At 43.5% G+C, this 21,485-nt stretch overlaps 1 protein-coding gene across 4 annotated transcripts; it reads left to right on the top strand.

Annotated features, from left to right (window-relative positions):
* Positions 1–570: 570 nt before the first annotated feature.
* On the top strand, positions 571–11,158 carry LOC139638997 (cyclin-T2-like). 4 transcript variants are annotated; one of them, XM_071513032.1, is made up of 10 exons: positions 571–741; positions 1,417–1,498; positions 1,639–1,767; positions 2,086–2,146; positions 2,801–2,863; positions 4,176–4,221; positions 6,683–6,846; positions 7,142–7,212; positions 7,727–9,101; positions 9,255–11,158. In XM_071513032.1, exons 1-10 carry the CDS (start codon positions 584–586, stop codon positions 9,326–9,328), a joined length of 2,223 nt encoding a protein of 740 aa, XP_071369133.1. In that variant the 5' UTR covers positions 571–583; the 3' UTR covers positions 9,329–11,158. The 4 variants fall into 4 exon arrangements, 3 of the variants coding, with proteins under 3 accessions (XP_071369133.1, XP_071369134.1, XP_071369132.1); XM_071513033.1 differs by having other exon boundaries at positions 7,727–8,364; positions 8,431–9,349; XM_071513031.1 differs by having other exon boundaries at positions 7,727–9,349.
* The last annotated feature ends 10,327 nt before the right edge of the window (positions 11,159–21,485 follow it).

Genomic DNA, 21,485 nt, shown 5'->3' with positions numbered 1-21,485 from the left:
AAATGCTTTCAGTATTCAAATTTGTGAATTGCTTTATTTGTTTGAACTCAACAACCACATCAGTGCCTCTGGGAATAGAAAATGCAGGCAACCATATTTTGTATGTATAGTGTCTCAGGAGGATAGTGTTGAACATTAATTACACTTTGGGTTCACAATCAGCATTGATGATGAACAGAGACAAAGATAATGAGGATTATTATCTTAATCTCTGACAGAAGCCATGTGTCATCCAATTGGCCTAAAGACATTCTGTATATTATGTAGGCTAATTTATAATAATGGTATGATTTGTAGGCTGCTAATTTGAAGTCACACTAAAACAAAATGCACTAATTTCAAAGATACCGAGGGAAACACACTAAGGCTAAACCAAGAATTGGAGGGCATTAATGATAGAATTAAACAATAATAGGTTATTCACCTGCTGCTACATCGTGGTTATAAATTGTATTTAAAAAAAAAAGAAGAAGCATACATCGGGGTTTCAAATCCACCACCATCGAAGAAGTAGCTTGTTGTTTCCTGTGCCAACTGGCGTCACGTCCGCTTTCTCGATGCCCTAAGCGAATGTTGGAGAGCAATGGCGGCGTGCCGGGGGTCTTCGTCGAAATGGTTTTTCACCCGGGAGCAACTCGAAAACACGCCGTCTCGCCGCTGTGGAGTAGAACCGGACCGGGAGCTCTCCTACCGGCAACAGGCGGCGAACCTGATCCAAGACATGGGCCAGAGACTCAACGTGTATCCTTTGTAAACAAACTCTCATTCGGCTAGGCTGGGACAGACATGGCGCTCATTCTCGGTGTGGGCCCTTTAGCTAGCTAATTTAACCCGGCTGCGGAGGTTAGCGGACAAGGGGTTTGGGACGCTTTGTTATATTTTTGTCTTAGTTACCGTTATTTTTTGCATTCCTTATCTGCAATGTTGATGTCATTTACGTTTTCCCTGGCTTTCTAGCACTCTAAATAACGGCAGTGTCCCTCGAAGCTTGGCGATGAAAAGGCCACTAGCCGAGCTTGCTAGCGTCGCTAGCCTGTCGCTAGTCCTTCAGCAACCCCGTATCGATTGAATAAATATGTCTCGCTCCTACGGCCTGTAAGATCTCAGTTAATCAAAAAACAACGATTAGCTTCAATAGGACAGATAACTTAATACCCAATGTTGTCACTGTGTTGCTGGCATGATGTCGGTTTGGTTCCTGTCACATAGCTAGGTGACCAGGCTTGCTAGCCAGTTGTCGTTTGCCCACCTGTCGTCTTTCACACTCTGTCCGACCTCAGTCTTTTAAAACGCGACAGAGCAGTTTATGGGTTGGCTTGATATTACTAATAAACGGAACGATTCACCTTATGCTTGCAACTTATGTAATATAAGTGGATTTCCATTCATAACTGTCTTCCTTGACCCACCCTCCAGCTCACAATTAACAATAAATACAGCTATTGTTTACATGCATAGATTTTATATGCACCACTCTTTCACCAAATTCCATAGAAATGTAAGTATTCAGTGATACCACAATATTGCTTTTGATGTAGGCTATATTTTACCCGTCAGAATATGACTTGGATATATCACCATTTAGTCAGTACAGGGCTTTATTTTGTAATGCCTCAATGCAATGGGTTTTTTTTACAGATAATTTCTCCAACCACCTTATTCCTTGCTGCAAAAGTGGAAGAGCAACCTCGGAAACTCGAACATGTGATCAAAGTTGCACATGCTTGCCTAAACCCCCAAGAACCGCCGCTAGACACAAAAAGTAATGTAAGTTCGGGTAGATCTGGGTATTGTAGGTTTGAAAATGATCTTCCTTTCTGCATCTGTCTTTCCACTTCTCTCAGTGGTCATGGTTTGCCTATGTCTGATTGGCTGTGCAAAGCTCCCTTGCCTTGTCCAAAGGGCTTATTTGGCCTGTTTTGGCCTGATGTTGGTGTCTACTGAACACCTCCACCTACCACCACTCACATTAAAAGAAACAGAGCCTCTCTGTGTGGAGTTTTGGCACTTTAAAATCAGCTGTTAGGGGGTTTGATTAATAGACTCATTACAATTGTTATGTAATGACTGTCTATCAAACTTCAGGCATACCTCCAGCAAGCTCAAGAGCTGGTGATACTTGAAACCATAGTGCTGCAGACCCTCGGTAAGTAATGGTGACTGGAGTGGATGACTTGAGAGAGAGAGAGAGAAAGCGCTTTGTTTATCATAATCATTATCATCGGCTTATCATTATCAATAAGAGTGTGGCATGATTGACCGCTGTTGATTTGTTTATCAAAGCCTGTTGAGTGAAATGTTTTATCAGCTGCCGAATGGGTTACTTGTCAAGTACATTTCTTCAGTAAATCATGTAAAGGTGACATGTCATTCTCTCTCAGTGCCGATATTCATTTCGTCGTATGCCATGGAAACCGATAAAGTCTTATTAGAGGAGTTTTCAAGGGAATCTTGCCAAATGTTATCTCCGCATTCAGTGCTTTAGTCACCATGACAACATTTTTTGTCAGCTGCAACCATCTGTGTGTGCAGTTTTAAAATGCGTGCAATACTGAGATAAATACCTGTCATTCAGAGTGAAAACATTCAGAACTGATTTGATTGCACTCTGTTTAGACCCGGCCGAATTAACTGAATTGTACATCAGGTCCAACTGTTCATTTATAGATATTTTTCTTATTTGAATCAGAATTGATAGTCGAAAATGTTCTGAATTAGATGTATTTGCTTGTGCATAAAATGACATGTCACCTCCCAACTGTGTCTGTGTTGAACTCACCTGTCATGTATTTTGTTCCAGGCTTTGAAATTACTATTGAACACCCACACACTGATGTGGTGAAATGTTCCCAGCTAGTGCGAGGTAGAGGCTTCCTTCTTTGCTCTTTGTGCCCTCTGCTCTTGTCTGTCCCACCTCAGATACGGGTGGGGAGGGGGGTGAAAATCCTGCTGATTTCATGTTTACATAACCACACACACCTGTTCTGTTGATGACCTTTCGAGTCCATTGTCCCTTTATGTGACATAGCAACTTTACATGAAAGACTTGATTTCTTGGCACAGATTGAGCCAAGTCCAGGACTGAAGCGTATGGAAATTGAGATTTCACTGCAAGGTTTTGCTCAGATCAGGAGCAAAATGTTTATCTTAAATGTTTTGACTGGTGCTTCGCAGTGTCATACTGTATCTCAGAAACTGACGCCTTCCATGGTGGTTTTGGTTGACGGCCTAAGGTCTGCTTCTGGGTTGCACTTGGATTGTGTAAACAGTGTGGCCGTAGCACTAGAATGGAAAGAAAGGCCACTTCCCTGCCTGACCTTAGATTTCTTAGATTGTCTTTTTACCTATGTGTTTGTTTTTGGCTTTCCTCACGAGGTTGCCAGAAAGCTCAAGGATTAAAGAATTTTCTGTTACCATTTTTCTTATTTTCCATTGTCTGTTAGACAGTATGATACGGTTTGGTTCCTGTCACATAGCTAGGTGACCAGGCTTGCTAGCCAGTTATCGTTTGCCCACCTGTCGTCTTTCACACTCTGTCCGACCTCAGTCTTTTAAAACGCTACACAGCAGTTTATGGGCTGGCTTGATATTACTAATAAACGGAATGATTCACCCTATGCTTGCAACTTATGTAATATAAGTGGATTTCCATTCATAATTGTCTCCCTTGACCCACCCTCCAGCTCACAATTAACAATAAATACAGCTATTGTTTACTTCCCTGCCTGACCTTAGATTTCTTAGATTGTCTTTTTACTTATGTGTTTGTTTTTGTCTTTCCTCACGAGGTTGCCAGAAAGCTCAAGGGTTAAAGAATTTTCTGTTACCATTTTCCTTATTTTCCATTGTCTGTTAGACAGTAATGTGATGAATTCGCATCATATTACAGGCTTAATTTATATAATTATCCAGCTTACTTCACATTTCCTTGATGCTAAGCTTGGTCTGTCGGCTAGGATGTTTTTCCCATCTCACTGTTCACTGGCAAACAACCTCCATTGAATGTTATTTTCAGTCTTGGCCTTGGCTTAATCAGTGTTTTCGAAATGAACTAAAAGGTAACAAATCAGCTCCTCTCCTAATGATAATCCAATTGTTTTGGTCGACAAAAACAGTAATCTTTTGTTTTCTTTCTTTTTTCTTCCCTGTCTGTCTCTCTCTCTCTTCCCTCACAGCAAGCAAGGATCTGGCACAGACTTCCTATTTCATGGCTACCAACAGGTTGTTATCCTGCCCCTCCTTTGTTGCACTGTGACTGCACACCATAGCTTCCTGTAATGCAGGTTACCCTTTCAGTGTCCAACGGGCCCTACTTGCGCCGGTGGTTGTTGGGATGCTTGCCTCCTCCCCTCAGCTCCCCTCCCCTGGTTGAGGGGAGCAGGTCAGGGTGGCTCGTAGCGTTACCGGCCCCGGTTGCAGTGCGGTGTATTGTACAAGGGACCAAGAGTTGGCACAGATGGGTTGAATGCAAGATGTGAAGTGTAGTGGTGCGCTTGAAACCCACACGTTTGCTCGGTTGCGAAAAAAGTGCATATGTCTAAAAGAAAGACACTTTGGTAGCCTGAATAGCAGCTAAAGATTACACAGATGTAAACATTTCGTAGAGGTCCTTCCGGTAAGTACCGCAAATTCGTTTTTTTTTCCTTTTTCATATTCATTTGTGCAAAATGCAGTATCTGCTGAAATATTTTTCACTTTTCGCAGTATTTGCTTGTCTTAACATGCGCATTTTTTCTAGCTGTTCAACAGCCTTCTTGCATAAATCTAGCCTATTTAAAAGATAAGAAAATGAAAACATGTTGATAGTGACCCATTAAGGACCTGCAATGTCCATCCATCCACACATTCCTTAAGCATAGAGTATCTCTTGTGTATTGACCACACCTGCTTGTGTTTTATGCAACTGGTGATTGTTATTTATTCTGAAGTGAGGAAAAAAACGACCTCCTTGACATTTCTTTTAGTAGGTAGACTGGGTCCTTAAAGGGTTTGTTTTTAGCCTGTTGTAGAAAGGGATTGGTATTAATTTTAAAGTTTTTGTCTCAAACTTTTGAACATTAGTTAACCTGATGTACAATGTCTGGACCCTGACTGCAAACGATTCTGGGCATTTCGCACCCAGCTTGCGTAGTTCTTGCTATAATTTATTGAAAGAGTGAAAGCAGGAGCCAAGGAATGTTCTTAAAACGGCCCAGAAGTACGCTGACTGATATTGATTTGTTTTGAGTTTAGTCAGGAAAACTAAGATTCCTATGAATCAAAGGATGTAAGATATAAATCCATCTGAGACGGAGGTATGAAATTAACTGCAGTCATCAGTCAAATGCTGGTAAAGGTTGGCTGTGACTGATAGCTTTGTTTACTGGTAATGTAATCTGAAATACCAGACTCCAGACATTGTACTTGTCTCTGTGCCGAAGGTTACCATCCAGCTCTTACCAGATGCATTTTAAAACACAGCGCTCAGTGATGGCTAGTTCTGCAGCCTGAGACTTGGATAATGTCTGTAAGTCTCACAGAGTGCTGCTGAACTTAGATATTACATGGACCAGACTTGCCCTGAGGATCTTTCATATCACATTATTTATAAGTGTATAATCATGGCTTAAGTGCCTGGATAAGTGATTGGGTTGAACTGACTGTCTGCCAAAAAAAATCCCTGCCTCAGTGCTAATAATGTGATGTTAATCAGATTTATATTAGGTTGGCCCAAGATGAACTTGTGCCCAACTTGATAAGAAAGAACACAAGCCTTCAGTGGTGATTTTATTTGTCTCTGTAGCAGTCGATGTCTGTATTTCTGTGGTAAATACTTGGATGGTAGCCGTTTGTCTATTCTCATTTTAATGTTAGTTGTAATGTGCAATGTTGTTGTTAATGTCTAACCATGAACTATTTTTGTATGACCCTTTGAACTTCCACAGTTATAGCACACAGTTAGACTCATCAATGATGATGATTTGTCCTCGAGTCCTAGGTGACATTAGCTAACATATTCCATCTGGGGAACGCTTTCATCCAAAGCTTTCTTTACAGTGCCATGAGTGCACACATTTCAGTGAACCCCTAATATTGTCAGGACTAGTGCCTATCCTTTGTCATGCAGTCCGTAGCAAGAGAGACCTTAAAGCATCCCCACAGAGGAGCATGTAAGAGCAGCCCCGCACCGCTTAGTTTTACAATGATGCAACTGTCACATGCGTTGCCTTAGGATCCAGTGTGTTGGACAGAGGGCCGCCTACACTTAGCTGCTGCACCCCCCACCCCCCATGCTCCACCTTTGAAACCAGCCAAGCTCTTTGAAATTCACTTCACTCAATTCAAACATTACTTTTAACCTTACACGCCTTTATTTGCTTGGAGGTTCTAATAAATCATTAACTTAAGCTCTTAGAGATGTTACAGAACCTGTATTTGGTTGTAGAATTATTCAGGTGTGTGATCAGTTTCAAGTATAACAAAACATTCTGCTGGTGTGTTTGTTTTCTGTGTACTCTTGCAAACAAAGCTGCCAGTGAATTAATGCTGTCTGCTCCTTCTTGTGTTTTCTCTCTCTTCTCCACATGTGTGACCAATCCTGACGGTGGCCTGGCCTGAACCTGCACACAACACACTCATACACATACATGCTGTCTCACACACGCACTCATTCTCTCTTACACACACACACACACACACACAGTCTACACCTCACCACCTTCTGCCTCCAGTACAAGCCCACGGTGATCGCCTGTGTGTGTATCCACCTGGCGTGTAAGTGGTCCAACTGGGAGATCCCCGTTTCCACTGATGGGAAACACTGGTGGGAATATGTGGACAACTCAGTCACTCTAGAGCTGCTGGACGGTGAGACTGAAATGTGTTTTATATTGCCATAATGTATTGGACTATATTGATTTATCAATATTAGTATTTGTAAACAGCATCTTTGTAAACAACATCCCTGTGAGAGTATAGCTAAATGAGACAAAGGACAGAGTTTCATTGTGTTAATTGAGGACAGCAGAAATGTTCTTTGAACTTGGCCAAATAGTCTTGTGCTTTTGAATTTTGTGGTGGAGTATCACCTTTGTCACGCTGTAATACATTTTGTTCTGTCATTCAGTAGTGTGATGACTCCATTTATGTCTTACACTTGTAGAGTTGACTCATGAGTTCCTGCAGATTCTGGAGAAGACGCCCAGCCGGTTAAAGAGAATACGAAACTGGAGGGTAAGATGCATGGCTGCTCCATGCTGCCTACAGTGTAAACAAATGTTTCCTTTTAAAATGTTTGTAACCTTTTATTGTTAGATGTTTTTTGTTGGGGTTTTGGTGGATTGGGTAATTTTTGGTGTTGGCTGCATGTCTTTATCCTAGTGCTGCTGACAGTGTAAAAACGGTTGTTAGTTGGATACATATCATGCAAACAATTTCAAGGTCCATGATTAGATGGTCTAATCATGGGCCTTACAGGAGGGGGGCTATAATTCTACATATAGTTAATTTTACATTTTTGTAACCGTGATGGAGCATTATGCATCGTGCTAATTATATTATAATTGGACAAAGCTAAACCACAAAAATCCAGATTGTAAATGCACTCAAGATACATTGAAGATCCAGTCACCCAGACTTCATTCCGAGGTCTAAGTACTCACCTCAGAGTGCCAAATGCTACTTAAAACCAAATTAAACTCTTCACATCCTCATATTAACACATCTCCTTCCTCTCTCTTCCTTCTAGGCAACACAAGCTGCCAAAAAGCCCAAGGGAGATGGCACCCAGGCAGACAACTCCTTTGCCGGGCCTTCCATGCTCCAAGACCATTCCCTGGACTCCTCCCTCCCCATAGTCTCCTCCTCCAACCCAGCTTTTTCCAAAGCAGGCCCCTCCTTCACTGTGTCCATGCCTGGCAACTCCGGAGGCGCACCCCTCTCTCTGGACGCCATGGCTGGCATGTACAACCCAGCAGGCCACAGCGAGTGGCCCCAGGCCAACCCGGGCCAAGCAGGGTACCCCTCCACCTCTATAAAACAGGAACCCCTCAGTATTCCTCACCAAGGGCCGGCACTGTCCTTGCAGACCTCCACCTCCTCTTCCTCCTTGCTGCAGCACCCGCCGTACAGGACTGAGAAAACGGTAGAATTCAACCCTGTTAAACACGAACACAAAGGAGCTGGAGGGGGCGGAGGAGGCAAGCATCAACCACCAACCCAGCCTGCCTTCCCTCCTCCCCCCCAGCCGCCGCCGCCTCCTCCTCCTCCTCCACCACCTTCTCTGGCTCAGAAGCTGTCTCTGGACAAATACAGAGAGAAACATGCTGCAGAGCTGGCAGCCGCTGGACAGAAACGCAGGCTGGAGCAGCATGGAGGAGTAACGGAGTATGATGCAAGAGGGGATTCCTCCTCCTCTTCCTCCTCCTCTACCTATGCACCCTCCTCTATTAGCCAAGTAGACCACAGAAAACATTCGCAGCCCCACCAAATTTCCCAGCATGCTTATGGTGGTGGCAGCAGCAGCACTGCCTCCCCTTTGAAAGTGAAACTCCCTTCCTCATCTTCAGGGCAAGATAGGCGCCACCACAGTGATAAACGGGACAAAGGGACGGGCTCGCTCAAACTCCGCCTGCCTATCTCTACATCAGGCGGCAGCTCCCAGCTGGACAAAAGCGAACAACCGGGCAAGGAGGAGCTGAAGATGAAGATAAAGGTTTCGTCATCCGAGCGCCACAGTTCATCAGACGAAGGCGCAGCAGCCAACAACAACAAGAGTAAACATTCCAGTCCGCTGGTGAGCAAGGAGAAGCAGCACCGTGGAGCGGAGCACGGCCTCCATCGCCACCACAAGCACGGCCACAGTCACTCTCATCCCCACACACACAGTGGGAACGGACGAGGCGGGCCGGAGGGGCCGGGCGGGGGGGCAGCACTGCTCCGGAGTCCTCTGGGACTGGTCGGCGTGGAGGCGGCAGCCTTCGTACCTCCTGGATCCACCTCTTCGTCCTCCTCATCCCGTAAGAGGGCTCACCCCGAGGCCAGCCACAACCACCACTCTTCCTCATCCTCCTCTTCTTGCTCCAAAGTGAGCAAAAGCTCCAAGGGTGGCACTGGTGCTGCAGGTACTTCATCTTCCTCTTCCCCCTTTTTTCCTCCTTGCTCCTCTCCTGTACTGCAGTGTGTCTCGTCTGGCTCACAGCTCTATGGCTAACCTCCTCCCTCCCCCCTCCTCCTCCTCCTTCTTGTTTCTCCTCCTCCCCTCCTGTCACACCCAGGTGGGCTGCGGACCTCTCAGCAGTTCCCTCCTCCTAGTGAATCGGCACACGAAGTGGGCGAGCAGAGACACTGAGTCCACCGCTCGACGACCGTGGCCGCCACACGTAAATGGCAACACACTACCCACAGTCGAGACTTTGAAGACTATGCTCACTTCCCTGTTAAGTGCCCCAGGAAAACAACTCATTATGTGATGATAAACCCTTTATTGAAAGGCAGAAAAACAACTTATTAGCAAAAAAATGAAAAGAATTGTTGGACTTCTCAGTTTCTGAGAGAAGAGATATAAAAAAAGATGAAAAATTATGCTTCCTGACGGTCAGATCTCTGAGCAGCGATGCTCAATCCTGTCTTTCTATTAGTATGTCAAATTGCTGCTTTGTTCTCCTTGGTCTCCGAATGGGTCCGGATGAGTGTGTGTGGTTGAGTGTGTATTTTGACGGGGGAAGGTCCATCCCTAATGATTTCAAATCTCCACAGGGGAAAACAAAAGTATTATAAATACCATAAAAGGCATGGAAGGTGCAATTTCTCCATTTTCTTACTTATTTTTTTTTTCCTTTTTAAGTAGTAATTTAATTGAATCACATTTCTACAACTGTATGAAGGAAGCCACCTTACGGGTGGAGATGAGTTTTAAGTTCTGTTTGCTGGAATTCCATTTAGTGCAGTCAGTGGACGCCGATATTTTTTTTTAGGTGTTAAGTTCCATCTCTACAATTAGTTTCATGTCTTCATTTCTTTTTATACTTCAATACTGTACGTATGATCTGCATGTTTCAATCATCAAAGGGATGTAAAAGCAGAATGCTGACTCGCTGTTTACAGAAAGTGGAGATAAATGTACATACGTTTTTGTATGTTTAAAGAAAAAAAAAAGCTATACCATGACTACTCAGGTTTGGAGCTGCTTGTAAGTATAACAGGATGTCTATATACCTATAAAAGACTCAAAAGACTATTGTAACTTGTTGATGTAGGAATCGGGCATCATCAGGTTAATGATTGCAGCATTCCAGTGGTGTGTGCTTCTTAGAGCCTGTAGTTGATTTGCCTACAGAGGGCGCCGTACTGTACTTTCCATCACAGGAAATATCAAAAGACCCCTCCGCAACACGGGCACATCCAAAACCAACTGGTCACATTGTCAGAGCGATGCAATTTGTACCGATTTAATCATTTTTTTGGACCTCCAAGAAGACCTTAAGCTGGATGCCAAAGGCTGTGCCTCAAAAAGAAAAAAAAACTGAGACAATAATAGTGCTATTGAAGTTTACATAACCCTTTTTGCTTTGAAGTGCATTAAAAATAGTTTCATGACTTGGCGCTGTAGCCCCGTAGATGTCAGTCCGTGAGGGGATATTATGTAAGATTGTTCAATGAACCATGAACAGTGTATTTATACAGTATAATAAGGCAACTTCTGGGCTTCCTTCACAGCAATAGAGTTGTCAATACAGTGACTGATTGGCTGTATGCAAACCGATCAACAGGATATGTTGTAAACCTCAAGTATCTGCCATCTGGACATCTGTGATCACTTTTGTATCATTGGCATCATCATCCAGTTGGTTGAATTGCTCATTAGGTCAGAATTTTGTCTTTTGTCTGTGACCAATTTAGTCACATGCTGTCTTACACAAGTCAGTTTCATACACTAAACGGAATATATTGTTCTCAAGTCTGGACATGACCAAGTCCTCTCTGTTCTTGACTGGTTAGTCCTTTATTTTAGTGTGCAGAGTATATGATGAGGCTGGTTTGTTTGTACCCTGATAACAATAAGTGATTTTACTGTTGGGCACACAGAATAACGGCAGTTGTGGAAAAACAAGTCAGGCGCGCACAACTCTTGACATCCTTTTTTTGTTTTCATTTAAATACTACAAATAAACATCAAAATTGCCACTACCTTGAAACATTATAAATTCTATGATTGTTTGTTGCTGTTATTCTGCATATGTCCTTGTTACTTTAGTCTCTAAGAGTTAAGAACTTACTGATGTGTAGATTCAGTCATGAAAAAAAAACCACTTCACTTATGGATGGCATGCCTTTTCTTAAGCACAAATTTTTATTATTCTCTTATTCACTTTTGCTGTTTATAAAATACATAGATGTATCCTGCAATGAAGATCAATTGATAGGCACATTCAAAAAGTTAATCTCAATTTTAATATATTACACATTATTGACAATTAAGAGACCTACAGTTATACAAATAGATGAAAAATATCAAGGTGTTCACATGATTGGCACAAATTGCAGAAGACCCCCCCCCCCCCCGGTTAAAGTAACTGACATCTAGCTGTCTTGTCTACTGTAGATTCTACTAGTGTTCACCAGGCGCTATGGATAAAAGTGCTTCTCATTTACTACCTTTACAACTGAAGGCTTAAGTGTTGATCGACTTCATTGTTTTCATTCTTGATGTTCTTAGTAGGACCTCATGTTCCCCAACCAATGACACTACCACTTTCGGCAGCGTAGGTAGCTGGTCCTTCCACGATCGCTACAGTCTACTTAGTGCTTCGAGTCACCAAATGTCATAATCTTAAATGTCCCTTTACACCCAAAAACATTCTCCCTCTCGGTGCAATTCTATGTTAACCACACAGTCCCTCTGGGTGAGCACAGCGATGTTTCTTCTGCATTTCCCAAGAGTTCACTCTAGTCTCGCTTTGGGGAATGAACGCGTGCTTCAGCAGTTGGTCTGCAGATGGCCGTAGTTTCTGGTCACTAAAGTTAAGAGAAAAAGTACTTAAAGTAAGTTAGGGGACCTATTCCCAAATATACATCTATAAATATAAAAATATGCAATGACTTGAAGCCCCAACTCAACCAGTTTCACATTGAATTATTCATTATTTAAACTGGTCGCACAATTTAATTATTCCTTAAGTCAATTTTTCATCAAAACTAAGCTGTAGGTTATTTATTGAAGTTGAAGTTGAGTTGAAGCAGATGGTGAGCAGGTAAAATGTCTTAAGCCAAGTAATTTACAGTCAACAAGGGGGAATATATTTAACAGTTTTCACCAGAGGGGGCAAGAGGTCTCACCTTGTCAGGCAGATTTTAACAAAATCCTTGGCGTTATCTGAGAACCCGTCAGGCAGGGAGGGCATCAACCCCCTTCGAGCGCCAATGTAGAACAAGGCGGCCATCTTGTCCATGTGTGCCAGCGGTGGTTTCCCTGTGGCCATCTCAAACACTGTGCAGCCCACGCTCCATATGTCCGACTTCCTGCCATATCCTGTCTCATTGATAACCTAGGGATGGGCGGAACATGTTGTATGGTGTGAAAATAGATTTCCAAGGCACCCCAAATCTTTTAGTCTTTATTCTACTGACGCCTACAGATCTCGATTCAGGTCAAACTTGAGCTTGTGTTTGGCCTGTAATGTCAGAATAGATGGATTTGCATAAAAGCGATTCAAGTTTAGTTAACCAGTGAAGCTTCCTTCATAAGTCAAGATATTGTCATGGTGCTTTGGGGAAGCTCAGCTCAGATGGCGGTTTTTCAAGAATGAAACGTCACCTAAATCCATATCTACCTCTGGTGCCATCCAATACGGTGTGCCATGGACAGACTTGAGCAGGTCTCCGCTGTTGCTGGCGGTGTGGTTGAGGCAGCTGAGGCGCCGCGCACAGCCGAAGTCTATGAGCTTGACGACGCCGGTGGGCATCAGCATGACATTGTTCCCCTTCAAGTCGCGGTGGATCACCCTGTTCAGGTGCAGGTAGGCCACCCCTTCCATGATTTGATGGGTGTACAGGGCCAGGACACGCTCCGGGAGAGGACCGAATCTGAGGGGAGGAAGGGGGATTGTGTGTTAAAGTCATCAGTAAAGGACATTTTTTTTATTAATTATTTTTTGACAATGTTAAAATTGGTAAAATATGTTGTTTTTTCTCAAATCAGCCTAACCTGTGCAGGATGCTAGCGATGGATCCTCCTGGGACGTACTCCATGAAGATGGAGACCACATGCTGACGGAGCGAGGTCCCCAGGAAGCCAACGATGTTACCGTGTCTAAGGGTTTTAAGCAGCTCCACCTCCCCCTGCAGACGGCCATACTCCCTTTCTGCCGCCTCGGGGTCGGAGGTGTCCAAGCTCACCTGCTTCACAGCTATCAGCTGGCCCTGACTGGTCAGACCACAGTATACCTGGTGAGGAGACACAGATGTTTGCCAGGGATAGTTGAGCATCTATGCCTGTTGTACATGTTTTCAGTGTTTGTTAATTTATTGTTTATTAGTATTGTTAATCTACAGCGCATGATTATATAAATAGGTAGATGGCACATTTATATGGTAGGAATAGTGACTGAATAGTGACAGTACATCCAGAAAAATGTAGGTAGGGTTGTTCTCTGAGCACACATGTAAACTTTCTTCAGCCTCATTAAAGCTTTTAAGAGTACTGATTGTCGGCTCACAGGTGAGGTTGCCTTTTCTATCAACATCTTGATTTTGTCAGTAGAAATTAGTATGCTTACCGTCCCATAGGCTCCCCTGCCAAGCACTTCCCCCTTTGTCCATGTGATGGTGCCATCTACTACCAACCCTGAGCCACTGAGCGCTGCATTATCTGTTGAAATGACCTGCGACACGATGCACAGAACGAAGCATTACAAAGGAACTTTGTGAGACGGCAACGACTGTTAACATGCAGGGTGCAACTGAATTATCCAAACAACTGAGAAGTAGTCAGACTCTACAAAAAACATCAGGATCACTTTGAAGCTTTAGTGGGACTGGGATCATTTTGGTTTCCCAGGGTTGAGGTGATGCGTTTAGATAAAATATTTCAGTATGTGTATGTGAGAAATGTCACTGTTTGCATGCATTTTGGATGAAATATTATGGTGTGTCATTTTTTGTAATTTTGTGCACTAATGAAAAAGAAAAAGCAGATAGATTAAAAGTATTTGAATGTGTGAAATAGGCGTGGGATTTTTAAAAATCATGGTCATGCTATTAAATAATTCATCAAAACAGGTGGTTGTGATTATGGGAAATGTTTCTTCCTTTTTCTAAATAACGCTTTTGTTCTTTTTGACCAAAGCGTTTGCCAACAGTGTTTGTTTACCTCAGGACAGTTATTTCTTCCCATCGCAGCATCTTCTCTGCTGGACTCCTTTCTGCTCGATTCAAAGTTTTCAGGACACAGGCCTACAGACACATCCCTCTCGTCCAATGAGATCAGCTCCTCAGCCAGGCACTGCAGCAGCTCGTCAGTAAGCGGCCCCTCCCCCACCTCGTCCAGAAACTTTTGGTAAACTGGCAACATGGTGCGGCTGCTGCTAGCAGATGTCCAGGTGTTGATCTTGGGCTGCAGGGGGCTTTGAGATGACACGGGCTGAGGAACTGGTCCGTCTGGGTCTCCTGTTTCACTTTCGGTGTCTGATGAATTCCCCATTGTTCCTTGCGTATTCACCTGCATATGATGACTATAATATTCAGCATGAGAGTGTGACGTTTGCGTAGCTATCGTCTTATCAGGTTTTAATGTTTCAGACCCATACCTAGATACCGCCTCCTCTATGATAGATAACATGTGATGTTCGCCCTCATCTTGAGCACTGTTGGGACAAATCTCACCATCCTCACCTAGAGCTAAGTCAGCCTTTGTGTGCCATTCCAGCTTGGGCACTTCCTCCATTATATGTGTGTCATTCCTCGGTACAGGTGTGAGGCGAGGTTTCACTCTGGAGGAAACAGGTTTTGGTTTGCCCTTGGTTGAAACCACCATCTTCTCCACTGGGGTTCTCCTTAGCTTGTTACACTCTGGTTGTTTCTTTAAAGGTCTGTATTTGACTTTGTGGCTTTGCTGTGTCTTCCTAGATGGAGCGGACTGCACTTGTCTGTCTTTAAGCTTCTCGGAGGAGCTGGAGACTCTGAGGTTATCATAGACTGGGCCAGCAAACATCTCATAGATGGCTGGTCCCTCATCCCCTCTTTGTATCTCCTGAAACATGTCTTTGTAGGTGATGTAGTCCACAGCGGATTTAGACCTAGGCGTCCCGGCTACACTGGCTCTCTTCGGCTGCCGGGCGCTTTTCAGGTCCCTTACTGGTGGATGTTTCTGCGCTCTCTTCTTGTTGTTCTGCTTGTCAGGATTTGCTCTTTTGCCGTTTGGGTGTTGTAGCTCAATAACCTTCTTTCGTGGTGATGGGGTGTCGCTGTTATGCTGAGCATCCTTAACAGAGTTGAGCTTTGATTTTACTTTACTGACTGTCGCCTCTCCACTAATAGTCAGATCAGGGCTTTTCCTGGTCTTGGCTTTGACTTGTGTGGGAATGGATGTGGACCTCACATTGCTTTTGGACTTGATCCGATTTAGGATGCTTCGCTCTTTGTGTGCCAAAATGTTGAAAGACTGGTTAGTTTGGATATTTGCTCGTAGTTCATAGTTCATGCGGGTTCTCCTCTCTTTGTTCCAGACAGGCTTGATAGGTTTGATCATCCTCTCATCTTTCTGGGGATCCTCTCCAGTCAGTGTGAGGTTTACAGTCGGAGTGAACAATTGATTCTTCTCCACAGCAGCAGCACCAGTATTCAACTTTACATCCACAACACTACCTGGAATTGGTCTGTCTACATGGGACTTATTCACTGCAGTAGTTTCTTCATTTAAGGAATCCTTCATGATTCTCTCTGCCTGTTTCCCAGCCTGTAGTTCATTTCTATAATTCCCCTCAGAGCATGCAATAGCGACATGCTGGCTATGATTCTGATCAAAGGTGATCCCATGATTAATGTCATTCTCAGCTTCAGTTTCTTTAGTATGGTTCATAGTGTCTTCTTGTTTTTCACCGTGAAATTGTATTGTTTTTTCAGTATTGGGAGGATCTTTTGCATGACTGATAGGCTCTCCATCCTGGATATCTGCCGGGCTGTGAATCAGCGCTACATGACGGATAATGTTAACACGCTGTCCCATCTTTGCCTTCCCAACCCCACAGTCACCTTCAGCCTCACTGTAGCTCACAGCTTTCAAATGCTTTGACAACTCCAGCTCTAAACGCAACCTGTCTTCGATTGTCTTCGTATAGACGTCTTCTGAAGTCCTTTCATGAACGTCCCTCTCGTCTTCCTCTTCCTCATCTTCCAGATCAATGGAACTCTGGCTACTGCTGCTGGACCCGCTTTCCTCACTGCCACCCCTAGTGGTGGGAGGGCCAATTCGTGGGCTGCCCCAGGACAGCCTCTCTCTCCTCAGCTGGGTCCTGGAGCTGAGGGGGCTCCGGCTGATGGGCTTCAGGGGAGCATGGTGCTTGAATCCAGGCAGAGCTGCTCTGTCCCTGGGCCTACCATCCAGGGGAGCCAGGAGCTTGGGGGTCCGGGGAAGAGCACTGGGGCGCAGGGCAGGCATGGAGCCCTGTGGGAGTTACAGAGGAATATGACAGCAGCTTGTGATTCAGTGGCTATTATATGGAGGAAATAAAACAAAGAATGTAATTTATATGAAGAGGCAAATGGATGAAGCTGAATAAGGATGAATGCCAGTATTGCTATGTGGTTGAAACCCACCTTTCTTCCATTTTCATTCCTGTCAGTCTCATGAGAACCGAGGCCTGCAGATAGGAAGGGATGATGGATTTACAAACACATGGATACAAGTATTATCAGCATAGCTAAAAGAATTAGGCTTTGTCTGAATTCTTCTGCAACATTAATCCAGTTTCCTCAGTAGTCATACCACAATGGCTTAGTCTAATGCTTCATTTTAAATACTTTTATAATGCTGCTGTTGCATGAGAAGAATTTTTACTCCAAATTTGATTTATTTTAATTGATAGTTGTAAATCATTGGTCTTTTATGGGCCGAGATGATCCTAGAGCACAATAAATCCCTTCAGAAACCATTCTGTATAATTAAACGATGCATGATCCCCAATCTGAAAATAAGGCTGCTTCTTAATTCCTAAAAAGAAAAAATTAAACTTGATGGGAAAACAGTGATAATTTTATACTTGGGTCTATTGGGTTAAGTTGTATATTCTTACGGGTCTGGATGTGCGCCCTGGCCTGGAGCAGAGTGTTTGAATCCAGGAGCGGTTCCATGATGCTGGGGGCCGATTGGCTGAGCTGGCAGGGCTGGACCACCGACAGCAGGCCCGGGGACGACGGGCATCCAGCAACCACACTCTTTGTTCTTGGCCTATGAGGGACAAGGATCACAATCAAAGAGGTCAAGGATTCAGGTTTTTTTGGTACACACAACATGCATTTATTTCTAACCAAGATTACTGTTTTCCTGCCTTTTTTGTCTGATTTTTGTGTTGTCATTTTTCACTGGAAAGGTAATACGCAAGCCAAGCAGTGACACATTTATTGTGTTTTTACAATATACATCAACAATGGAGAAAAATACACCGCTCACCCGGTATCAGACTTGGCTGAGGTGCTGGAGCTACAGGATATCAAACTGAATGAAAAAAGCATCCGCACACTCAAATCTGTGCAAGAATCTTTATAATATGCAAGCTTTCGGTCAGAGACCTTCAAGGCCTTTTCATTCAGTTACAATATACATCAACAACAGCAAAAATCTGAATTTAAAGGGGCAGTCAGTAAGACTCAGTGATTACTTTGCCAGGTGCCTAGCTTTCAAGACTCACTTTCCGGCCAGTACTCTTGTATTGGAACAAAAAGTGCCCGTCCATTGAATTTCAAGACACTCCTAATCACGCCTAAATAAATACTATAAATGTTGTTGCAATTCCTACCAGTCGCCAATAGAGGCTGATAAAGATCACAGATTACTTAATGTCGCTTTAAACTGTATTTCCTAAATAATTCCTCTTGGCAGTGGAGCTGAAATACAGAAAGCTTGTGAAAAGTAGGACTTGTACAAACGCTACACTTGTGTCCACCTGAGTGCGGCTGTGTACCTGTTTCTGGGCGGTGCAGGCAAGCAGGGGCTCCTGGTCCTCAGTAAGCCAGAGGAGGCAGCGGGATCCAGATGGCTCCAGTGTCTGCTCCTGTCGCTCAGGCTCGGCAGAGACAAACCTCCTCTGGGGAAGAGAGGAGGGGAGAAGAGAGGAGGGGAGAAGAGAAGAGTTGTTTAACATGAGTTGAAGCTCAATAAGAGGCACTTGAAAAGAGTATGTACTTAGTGGGGAGTGTGTTGAGGCTCGGCTGAGAAATGCTGATTGACATTATCACAATGAGAAGAAAATGAAAAATGCTGATGAGAATAATTGCTCAGTGCTGAGCATTAAGCCACAAAACGCTCAATTACCTCTCTCTCTTTTTCCCTCCATCTCTCTGTCTTTCTGGAGGTTGATGCTATGAAATAAGAGACTTGCTCAAAGAGCTTTATTCTCCTTGGATATCTGGGGCTTGATTCAGTGGTGAGAGCGCCACACAACAGACAATAGGCTGATTCACCAAGTCTCTCTCTCTCTCCCTCTCTGTCTGTTGTTTTCTCTCTCTCTCTCTCTCGACCCTGTTTGGGTAGAACAGGTTGTCCTTGGGACACGGTGACAGGTGCCTCCATACTGGTTTGTAAGTGCAACCGGATACGACAGTATTCTACTGTTGGTGTAAAAGAGAGGGAGTTGTTGACTAGCCTGGGGAGAGTGTGTACTGTGTATACAAGTGTGTGTGTGTTGGGTATTGTACATCTGTATGTGTGTACACAACTGTTTGTGTTTACTGTGAACAGATGTTGATGTTTGTGCTTGTGTGAGCACCATCAATACTATCAGGTCAGTATCACCACTTTTAATATTACTGTATTGTTTATTTAATTTACAGCTACCCTAATACACATAACAACTGCATGTGTATGTGTGTGTGTGTGTGATTGCATGATTTCAGCCTACCCACCTGCTTCCCTTCCCTGCTTCCTGGTAGGCTTGCCTGATGTCTCTCAGGGTTTCCATGGCGTTTTGGAAACAGAAGGGGATCCCCTTATCTGCAACACACACACACACATACACTTAGGCCCATTGTATCCTCCCAGTATTCACCCTTAGGCACTCATCTAAGATAAAACTGGAGTTAGCCCCGCCCTCATAGAAGCCAAACTTTGCCATCTGCACTCAACAAGTTTGTTTAGAATGGTTAAAAAGGTTTCACTGATGTCAAACGAAAACCTTGTATCTCTAAAAAAACAATCCATCTTTTCAGGAATCAAGAAAAACAGCCCTGACTTTAGATTGTGGCTTTCTGAAATCATACGGTGGTTTTTGAACCGGTCTCATGGGTTGTAGGATCATGAAACTTAAAGAACCATGTTAGTTGGAGTCATCTGGAGTTCATGTAGAGTCAGTCGACAGGCTGTGAGCATACTAGAATGCAAATTCACACCATAACATACAGGAATGAGGCTCGTGCCCCAGACCAGTAGGGTATACTTGAGTATACTTGACTGCTGTTTTTTTTTACAGGAACTTGGCCATTTCTCTGCTTTCAATTTTTAGCAAGTGAGAAAAAATTTGCACTCATCTGATCTGACTATAACATGGGAAGAAAATCCCATGTTATGGTATAATAAACTACTGTAAGATCAATTTAACAAACAACAATTTAACTCCATACAATGCAATATGCAATAATTGTCAAATAATGAAAAAAAAAACTGTACAGTGAAGTTACAAGTCAGAGGAAGTTCAGTGTATTATCCATATACAACATGACATTCAAAGAAAACAAAGGACATTACCTGTTTCTGAGCCTGTTAGTCCAATCTACCATCATATTACCAGTTAAATGATGAAGTGAGGACTGGACAACCTCTCTCTGTCTCTCTCTCTCTCTCTCTCCCTCCCTCCCTCTGTCTCTGTTTGTTTCTGTATCCCTCTCTCTGTTTCTCTACCTTTGTGTAAGACTAACAATTACACCTTCATCCTCCCTTTGCTCTCTGTATTTTCTCTAGGCTGTTTCTCTCTGTAACACAAATAGTTTCCCTGTCTCTCTTCCGATCTCTTCCACTCCCTCTCTCTCTCTCTTTCGACCATGCTGTTGTGACCGAGTTAAAAGTCAGGCAGGTTTCTCAGCTGAGAGGTTGTATTGTGCGTGACCCCTCCCTCCTGCCATCCTTCCCTTTCACCTCCCTCATTCCCTCTTTCCCTCCCGCACACCCACTCACCCCCCTCTCTCTTCTCCCCCTCTCCCCTCTCTCCCCTCCCTCCTGAAGGGTGGTGATTTGGTCTGGTGGCCTATTTGGAAGCCTGACACAACCAGGATAGGTCTTTGACACTATACTCTCATAACAAAACCTAAAACTGTCATTCTCTCATCTACCTCAACTAGTTAATTAACATCCAAGAATAAAACAAGTGCTGTCTTACTCTGTCTGTCTCTCTCTGTCTGTCTCTCTCTAGCTGTCTCTCTCTTTTTGTCAATGTGTAGACTGGTGTCTTAATTCTCAATAATTTAGCACTTGGAAGGAGGCACTTTTATGCCTGAAACTACTGTTTATGTCTGTTCTGTTGCTGCTGCTGTGTCACAAACAAATCCCCCCTTTAAGATCAATGGAAGTGATTTTGTAACCCTTGTCTACAGAGTCTGTAAAAAAAAACTTTTAATAGCTTCCTGGGTCATCACTCTGATTTCATAGTTTCAGTCAACAGTCCACACTCCTTACCTTGGCTGATGACTTTATGGTGGTCAGATAGAGGAGGGCAGTCTGGAGACTCCAGCACTTCCTGGAGAGAAGACACATGAGCAAATACTGCCTCAACATTGCTGGCATGATCAGTATAAGCACATAGAAAATCTGTCTTCAGACATTGAGATTGCTAGACATCCTGCAGTACTTATGCAGGATAGACACAAGCGCAGAGGGACTTTAGAGAGTCCAAGACAGTTCAATCTTGTTTCTTTCAGTTGAGAAATATTTCTAAAATGGGTTTTTCTGTCCTTTTCTGACTTGGAAAAAGTTATTCATGCCTTTATTTCATCCCATATTGACTACTGTAACTCCCTGTATTCTTGTCTCAATCCATATCATATAACTCCCATACTAACCAACTTTCTCTGGCTTCCAGATGATTTTGGTATTGATTTTAAGATTTTATTGATTACTTTTAGAACAATAAATGACTTAGCCTCAGCCGTTGAAATTTAGATTTTAATTACCTATGTACAAAACCGTCATCTTAGATCTACAGACAAAGCTCTCTTGATGGTTCCCAAGTCTAGATTAAAGTCAAAAGCAATCAAGCATCTGCACTCAAGGTCCCTAAAATTTGGAACCGCTTACCTGAGGGAAT

The sequence above is a fragment of the Centroberyx affinis genome, unplaced genomic scaffold, assembly GCF_046629955.1.
Source record: "Centroberyx affinis isolate AG114_WGS23_722 - 3 ecotype Tasmania unplaced genomic scaffold, CSIRO-AGI_Caff_v1 ptg006718l_1, whole genome shotgun sequence".
NCBI classification, from domain to species: domain Eukaryota; kingdom Metazoa; phylum Chordata; class Actinopteri; order Beryciformes; family Berycidae; genus Centroberyx; species Centroberyx affinis.
This window is presented reverse-complemented; position numbering and strand designations above follow the sequence as displayed.

Excerpts from the sequence above, each read along its gene's own strand:
- LOC139638997 (XM_071513031.1), top strand. The coding sequence starts at position 584 with ATGGCGGCGTGCCGGGGGTCTTCGTCGAAATGGTTTTTCACCCGGGAG. Across the intron at positions 2,147-2,800 it reads CATAGTGCTGCAGACCCTCG|GCTTTGAAATTACTATTGAA; the intron begins GTAAGTAATGGT and ends ATTTTGTTCCAG. Across the intron at positions 7,213-7,726 it reads AGAGAATACGAAACTGGAGG|GCAACACAAGCTGCCAAAAA; the intron begins GTAAGATGCATG and ends TCTTCCTTCTAG.